General features: G+C 55.9%; 1 protein-coding gene across 1 annotated transcript in view; it reads left to right on the top strand.

Annotated features, from left to right (window-relative positions):
* Window positions 1–3,684: 3,684 nt before the first annotated feature.
* Window positions 3,685–8,390, top strand: part of LOC104280483 (endothelin B receptor-like) — a 5,275-nt gene continuing 569 nt past the window's right edge. Inside the window, 7 exon segments of the mRNA XM_009878146.1 lie at window positions 3,685–3,915; window positions 3,918–4,159; window positions 4,603–4,715; window positions 5,722–5,926; window positions 6,583–6,732; window positions 7,355–7,488; window positions 8,062–8,214. Of these exon segments, the coding sequence (XP_009876448.1) occupies window positions 3,720–3,915; window positions 3,918–4,159; window positions 4,603–4,715; window positions 5,722–5,926; window positions 6,583–6,732; window positions 7,355–7,488; window positions 8,062–8,214 (1,193 nt within the window). The 5' untranslated portion in view covers window positions 3,685–3,719.

Raw genomic sequence — 8,390 nt, 5'->3', positions numbered from 1 at the left:
GCGACAGGCGGTCAGCAGCCTTCCCCCGACTCCCTCCCTCCCCTGGAGCTTTATTTGTTTATTATTTTCATCCCCTCGCAGAGCTGCCCCGCGTCTCTCCTGCTTCGCCCTCCTCCCGCCCGCCTCGTCCCGCACGTCGCCCATTGGTCACGGGGGCTGCGGTTTTCTATAAAACCAACCGGGCAGAGAGACCTCGGCGAGTCACGAGAGGGAAGAAGCGTCCCCCCCAAAGCACGAGCCCACGCTCAAAAGCAAACCCCAGGACCTACAAGGCTGCTGCTCCCCCAGGACCTGCAGGAACCGCCTGACGGGAAAGCGGCTGATCCCAGGAGCACCCGAAGTTCGTGGTGGCGAGGAAGGCAACTTAACTCCAGCAGAAAACTCTTGCTGTTCAAGGCCAACAAACGGGTTTCTTGCTTCAGGGTGAGTTTTTGCATGTTTTCTCAGATCCCCCTTGCGTTGGGACCCCCCCCGGGAGTGTGATCTCTGAGCGAGATGGGCAGGGAGAGGGCGCATGAGAAGAAATCCGATTTATCTCCGGGGAAAAGGTCCTCCTGCTTACGGACCAGGCTGAGTTCCAGCCAGGGAAGCTGCTGGTGTTGTGGTGTTACCTTGCCTTTCTCCCTCTTTTCCCTCACTCGTGGATTTTTGCTGCAAGAGACATTTATCAGCAAAATAATAAAAAAAAAAAGTCTGTTTGGTGAGGTTGGTCTGGCTGGGGAGCGTGGAGCGGGGCTGGCCCCTTCGGGCACCGAGTCACTTCCCCAGATGATCAGCAACACAAGCAAAGCTCAGAGGGTTTTGGGTCAAGCGATGCTGGTTCTGACTTTGCATCTGCTGCATGCAGAATGAGTTTCTCGTGCCTCAGTTTCCCCTACAGCTGCGAAGGCTTACGCTTTCAAGCACTCTGAGATGCGAGAGGCAGCATGGAGGGCCAGAAAGAAATGGGCTGTTGAACAGGAGAAAAAAAAAAGCTTCTCTTATAGTCAAGCGCTGGATTTTAAGGCAAGACAGGGCAGATGTGTTTTGGTTCCTTACTGGGTGTTTTGCAGCCGCGCTGTGGAGGGGACAGGCAGGACCCAGCGAGCCGTGTCCTGTGAGTCTCACGCACATGAGCTCCTCTGCCAAACCGCCGGGGGCTGCCGGGCTCTGTCCAGGCTCCTCTCTGACCGGTGACAACTTTGGGAGTCCTCAGCTTCGACCTGCGCGTCTCCGGAGGGACAGAGGCTCCTCCTTTGGGCTCCTTGATAACCAGCTATCCTGGCGCACAGCTTCGTCCCTTTCTAGGCAACTGGTTATCCACGGGGACGAGCTGGCATCCCACCGTCCCCTCCTTAGGAAACTAGCTCTGCCCTTACAGGAGGCACAGTCTGGGCTGAAGGTTTCCCCAGTTTTCAGATCACGTACACCTGCAGGCACCCCTCAGTGACGGGATATAACTACTTACCTGTGAGAGCAGGGTGTCCACAGGCCAGATACGGGCTGTTTTCCAATCATCGTAAGGACACTCTTCTCTAAATGCTCTTCAAGTCGTTAAAAATTGCTCTTTTTTCTCCAGGTAGAGGCAGGCAGGTAAGCTCACAGTGCCTGTTCTGGCTCACAGTGACAAGGTTTATCTGCAAGATAAGTTTGCAAAGATGCTCGAGTCTGCACAGAGAACACCCGGGATTTCACCGGGCATCAATATTTTAGCAGATGGAATTGGGCTTATAGTGAGCTGAAAAGTGAGGGGATCTTCAACCTTTCTGTGGTGAAACTGTACACATGAGGTGCTGTCATAAGGATTCAAACCAGAAAAGTAACATCTTGAAAATGTGGTTAACAGAATCGAATACTTAACTCTCCTGTTCATGAAGTCTAAGCTGTGACTGAAGGGATTTAGTTCTGTTATTGCCTAATGTTCGACACATAACCGGGAATAAGTTTTAGGCTTGTTTGTAGTTCTGAGTACCCAGGATCTGACCGAAGGACACAGGAGGGTCAGGAAGGACTGAGCCTGGTTCAGAATTTCTGGCAAGACCAGTGGGTCAGAATTGAGAAAAGCCTAGGTCTGGCTAGGCTGGTTTGTTGGGAAAGATTGATTGTTCCTGGAGTCTTCCGAACAAGCAGACAGGCAGAGGCGTTTCTGCAAAGCCTGGCCCGAGCCCATGACACACAGCTGTCGCCAGGGAAGCCGCAGTCGCTCCCGGCAGGGCTCCTGCTTGGCTTGGCTGTGCCCCATGGATGGGGAGCAGTGTGCCCCCATCACTCATGCCTTGCTGATCCCGGGGTCCCCCTGGTCCTGGGCAAGGGGAACCGTGCCACAGCCCAGGTGTGCTGTGGCTGAGTGGTCCTGGGGAGCCAATCACCGGTTTGGGCTCAGATCCTGGCTCGGTCTGGTGGAGTCAGAGCGGAGACTGAAGTCCCATCTTTGATCTCAGGCAGGATTCCCTGTCCCCACCTACCCAGCTCCTCTGGAGCAGAGCCCCAAAGGGCTCCCGTTTCCAGCCCAGGCACAGCGATCCTTCCTCCTTTCAAAGCTGTAAAGTTTCACAGCTGGAGAAACGTGTTCTGCACAGACCCTAACCAGGAGACCCAAGATCTGACCCAGGCGGAGCTGGGGCACAGACTGGCAGGGTGCTGACATCTTCCCCTCCCTCTTGGGGCTCATTCCCCACCAGTGGCCGCATCTGGATTATCCAGAAGCCTCTTCCAGAAATTCACATCGTGCCAGGACAGCGCTGCGACCATCCTCACCTTCCTCCCGGTGCAGCAGCTTGCCAGGTCCTGCCTGAAAGCGTTGTCTGAGACTGGCAAAGCAGAGCTCACCCCGGTGATATTTATTAGTAGCGCTCCAGCCTCGGTGAGCTCGAGAGACCTTTTGCTGTGCTCAGCAGTCACAATGGAAACAGCACGGCGAGATTTACACCCCTGGGCACCAAGCTGAGTGGGCACAGTGGATGTGGAAGGGAAGCGGTTCCATTAGTGACGATAAGGATGGGGAAGGAGGGGCTGTGCTGCTCGCACATAAATTGGAGTAAGATGTCAGGTATCAATACGGCGTTTCTGGAAAAACCCTTGTAGTGTTTTCCCATCAGGGCTCCCGGCAAAGCCTGTGCCGAGGCTTTCCACTCTGTGCTGAACGCTGGCGTGTGGCAGCCCACGGGCTTTGCCAAGGGGTGGGTTCCCACTTTCCCTTGGCACAGACTGTAAGAAAAGATCTGCTGGGTCTGTGGGGTTAGCAGAACCACCCAGATGTGCAGGCGCTGATGGGGCAGGTGCCCTAAAACTGCTGCTTCAGTCAGGAGCTACCCGGGAAGCATGGGGTGGGCACAAAAGCAGCTTCAGGTTTGCTGTGTGAGCAGCAGGACTGAGTTCAGAAGGTGCAAGAGCTGGCTCAGCGCGCCCCGTTGAGAAAAGGCAGGTGCCCTCATCTGCTGAAATGCTGTGCGAGAGGCAGAGGAGATCGTTTGTTTTCCCTTGCGTTTGCTTCACCAGACCAGGCACATTTAATTTTAGCAGCAAAGCCCCCCAGCCACAGGGATCAGCTGCTTTGACCAGACGGGATCTAACCCGGCGTTATTTCTGATCGTTGCGATGACAGCAGTGCCTTTCATTTGGCCTCTTCTTGTCCCTCCTCCCTCCGCTAACCCACTTCTCCTCCTTGTCCTTCTCCACCTGCAGATCCAGCCACACGCCCCACAGGCACCTCCCCAGCCAGCTTTGCCGTCCGGTCCTCGATGGCGACAATCCCAGCTCTCACCACTATAGCCATTCTCCTGACTTGCCTCTTCTCCGGGGCGCGTAGCCAGACCCCGAGGGCTTTCCAGGAGAGCACCGTCCCCTTTGAGGTGCTCAGCCAGGAGCAGGCTTACAGTCTGGTCCAGCCAAGCCTGTTCCGGGACGCCAAGCTGTCGAACCACTCGGAGAGTCTGCCCGGGACGCCCCGCCGCTGCTGCCCGTGTGCGTGAAGCCTGCAGACATCAGGCACATCTTCAAGTACATCAACACCATCGTGTCCTGCACCATCTTCATAGTGGGGATCATCGGGAACTCCACGCTCCTGAGGATCATTTACAAGAACAAGTGCATGAGGAACGGGCCAAACGTCCTCATCGCTAGCCTGGCGCTCGGAGACCTGCTCTACATCCTCATCGCTCTGCCCATCAACGTCTATAAGGTAGGGTCCACGCGCAGGTCGCAGTTGAGCCCCTCAAAAACTTGAGCAGCAAGGCCCCTCCAAAATTTGTCCCCAGGGCAGGGAGGATTTCCATTTTAACCCTGCCGTTGCCACGCTGGATGGGAGATGCACCATCTGGCCAGGGAGAGGATTTGGGTCGTTGCGATGTACATTTAACAAGAACAGAGTAACGGCTACAGCAAAATATCTGGCAGACCCACCTGTGTGGGATGCAAACGCATCTCGCAACGAGCCCTCGGGGAAACTGAATGGTTCCCAGTGCAGCAGAAAATACCGGAGAGCGCTCACCGCGTAATCCCGGCAGAGGTAACCTCAGAGGGCTTCCAGCTGCTCTTTATGGGCTTCTCACACCTTGTGGGTAACCACCTGCTCTGACGGGAAGCCGGATGATCTTTCCCGTTAACGCTGCGGTTCTCCCCCAGCTCTTGGCAAAGGACTGGCCCTTCGGCGTGCAGGTGTGCAAGCTGGTGCCCTTCATCCAGAAAGCCTCCGTGGGCATCACGGTCCTCAGCCTTTGCGCTCTCAGCATCGACAGGTAAGAAACAGCTCTTACAGCTGCGCCGCCCAGCCTGATCCGTATTTGACTTCAGCACATCCCTCGGTTGCCCAAGGAGGCTGTGGATGCCCCATCCCTGGAAGTGTCCAAGGCCAGGTTGGACGGGGCTTTGAGCCACCTGGGCTGGTGGGAGAGAGGTGTCCCTGCCCACAGTAGGGGGGTTGCAACTAGACCATCTTCAAGGTCCCCTCCAACCTTAACCAGCCTATTGGGGGCTGGTTCGCTCAGTCAGTTGAGCGTGGTGCTAACAACGCTAAGGTCATGTGTTAGATTCCCGTTCGGTCCCCACGTGTTGCCTGATCTAGTCGAGAGGTGGCGTCCCTGGCGGCAGGGAGGCTGGATTAAATGATCTCTAAGGTCCCTTCCAGCTTAGGCCATTCTAGGATTCTACGATTCACTGCAATCAAAAGGCAAACCACAGGGTGGCTTGGTCCAGGGCCTTATCTGGAGATGGGGACAACTCCCTTAGAGTTGAAATCCAGCAGGAACTGGCCACGGCAATGGAGTTTAAATCCTGCTGGAAAAGGTGGAGGGGTGGGTTGTGATGTGCTGGAGCAACTGCCGGGGTGGTGGGGAAGGGTGGCACCTCCCCAACAGCAAGTGGGCATTGCCCAAGGAGAGCTGCCATCACATCCACACCTTGAGCCCATCCCAGCAAAGGGAGAGGGTTCAGGGGTGGAGGAGGAAGGTGTGAGGGAGATGCCCTTTGGGGATAACTCTAATCTGCACTTTCTCAAGCCCTGCCTGACGGTTGCTTTCCTCACTCCAACCTGCTCCTGTTGCAGGTACCGAGCAGTGGCATCCTGGAGTCGGATCCAGGGGTGCCATCACATCCACACCTTGAGCCCATCCCAGCAAAGGGAGAGGGTTCAGGGGTGGAGGAGGAAGGTGTGAGGGAGATGCCCTTTGGGGATAACTCTAATCTGCACTTTCTCAAGCCCTGCCTGACGGTTGCTTTCCTCACTCCAACCTGCTCCTGTTGCAGGTACCGAGCAGTGGCGTCCTGGAGTCGGATCCAGGGGATAGGGATCCCCATGTGGAAGGCAGTGGAGGTGGCGCTGATCTGGGTGGTGGCCATCGTGCTCGCCATCCCCGAAGCTATAGCCTTCGACGTGGTGGAGCTCAGCTACTGGGAGCGGCACCTGTGGGTGTGCATGCTCGCCTCCGAACAGAAATCCAGCTTCATGATGGTAGGTACCATCCCACCGCGGCTGAAAAGTGAGGGTAAGGGAAACACAGGCCCCCAGGGCATCCTTCCTCCTCCGTTAGAGGATTAGATGCTTCCACAGATGGATTCTTCTAGCCATCGGGGTGAACACGGGGAGGGAAAATCCGACCCGGCACTGTAGTGGACTTGCTTTGAATGTGGGGCCAGAAAACAGGCAGCTGGTCCTTAGGCTGAGTGGAGTCTTCACCTTCCACATCAGAAGGTCACGACACACCTCGGGAAGCTTCAGAACCTGCTGTCCCAGCAGGGCAAAGAGCATCTGCACAACCGCTCTGCAGGGTAACCTTTGTCACAGGGTCAGCTGAGGGTGAGGAAAGCAATGAAAGCCCTCACAAAGCACCAGAACCCACCCCACAGTGTCTGACAAGTGAGATCTTTGCAACCAGCTCTTGCACAAGAGCGCTGGGTTGGATTGGCAGCCTGGTGTAAACCAGCCTCTACTTCAAGTGCAAGTTGTGCCCCAGCCGTGGGGGAAGACGGTCCCACTCGTGTGTCGCACAGGAGCTCTTACGCTTTCACACACCACAAGTCCCTGATATAAGCCAGCACTGGGCTCAGCTCAGCCCCAGCTGGCCCCCTCCTTCCCCAGCTTCCAGCTGCTCTTTCTTTTGCCTGCAGTTCTACCGTGACGTGAAGGACTGGTGGCTTTTCGGCTTCTACTTCTGCCTCCCCTTGGTATGCACTGGCATCTTCTACACCCTCATGTCATGCGAGATGCTGAGCAAGAGAAATGGCATGAGAATTGCTCTGAACGACCACATGAAACGGGTAAGAAAACCAGGAAGGCAGGAACTCTAATATTTCCCAGACAGGGGGAAGTGCCGTCTAAGAGGAAAGCACAGACCCGTCCCTGTGAAGGACACATCTGAGCTGACGTCACCTCAGGGTGATCCACGGGTGTTAGCACATTGATGCAGACACATGGATTAAACCAGGGAGATGGCCCTGCAGCTCTACGATCTCCACGCTCAGGGACAACCCAAACCACTCGCATTACAGCCGGGGACCGCCTTGATTTTGCAGAATTCATTTGCAGGACGATCCCTCGGGGCAGACCAGCTGGGTGGTCTCAGTGCTGCAGCGTGAGGGGTGGGCGGATGAGGTGCCCATGTCCCAGGGGAAGTAATGTCACCGAAAGCAGTGGCGGGAAGGGGTGGGAAGAAGTCTGGCCCATACTCCTTCCTGCAGCCTGGATCTCGGCGTCCTCCTTGTCACGCAGGGGTTGAGATCTGTGGGTTATGCTTTAGAGCCAAAAGGGGTACCCAGCCACCACCAGGTTACAGAAAGTACTTGAAGGGCCCTTGCTCAGTCCGGGGAGATGGTGCTTTGCTCCACCTGCTCTCCAACGTTCACCCAGACCATCCCTGTCCTGCCCACCTTCTCCTCGCAGCGCCGGGAGGTGGCCAAGACCGTGTTCTGCCTGGTGGTGATCTTTGCGCTCTGCTGGCTGCCGCTCCACCTCAGCCGCATCCTCAAAAAGACCATCTATGATCAGACGGACCCCAACAGGTGTGAACTGCTCAGGTAAGGACATCTGCACGAGGACACCCTGGTGGGATCCCCTGTGGGGCACCAGCAGAAGCTCTGCCGGGCTCGTTGCAGGCTGGTGGAGTTGCCTTCCAAACACCTTATTTCAATAGTTCCTTTCTGGATGGGATTGCTTTCCCGAGAGGCACAGGGAAAGGGTGTGGGGGACCATAAGAAGATCAATATGTCTCTAAAACTGTGGCCTAAAGAGGTGTCCTGGGCAGAGGACAGTCCCTGCGGGACGAAGGGGGCTGCACACGCTTTCTGCTGCTTGGCAGGTGCCTGTCTTCCCCCTTCTCTTTACCCATCACAAAAAAAAACCAGTTCAGGTCTGCCTGAGTTTGAGAACATCAGGGTCACCAGGGGAAAGCGGAGCTCATGCTCTTGGTTTCCTCAGAAACGCAAGAAAAATATCGTGTGATTGCCTGACAGCAGGAGGGGCTGCTCTGTGCTCACCTCCACGGCATGGGGCACGGGAGCAGGTTCCTGGGCCGGGCATTTTGGAAACCTTCTCTCAGTTTTCCATGAGCTTCTAACACATCCACCCTCTTCTCTCCCCTCGTGCCTCAGTTTCCTCCTGGTGATGGATTACTTTGGGATCAACATGGCCTCCCTCAACTCCTGCATCAACCCCGTGGCTCTCTACTTCGTTCAAGAACTGCTTCCAGGTAGGGCCGAGCCCTCCAGAGCTCCTGGGTTATGGGCACCGTTCCCATGTACTGAGTATACTGATTGTATTTCTCCTCCCAAATTTTCTCCCTGCTGGGTTCCTCCCTTCCCAGCCCCAAGCAGCTCCCTGCCTGGCTCAGGGGAGGCTTTTGCCAGTGCAGGACCTAGGACAAGACATTCTGGATTAGAAGCAATGACACAAACAATTAGACCAAGGGCTGAGGCTGCTT

This window comes from Apaloderma vittatum, unplaced genomic scaffold, assembly GCF_000703405.1.
Source record: "Apaloderma vittatum isolate BGI_N311 unplaced genomic scaffold, ASM70340v1 scaffold19591, whole genome shotgun sequence".
NCBI classification, from domain to species: Eukaryota; Metazoa; Chordata; class Aves; order Trogoniformes; family Trogonidae; genus Apaloderma; species Apaloderma vittatum.
Note: the sequence above shows the minus strand (reverse complement) of the source record. Positions and strands in the feature narration are given on the sequence as shown.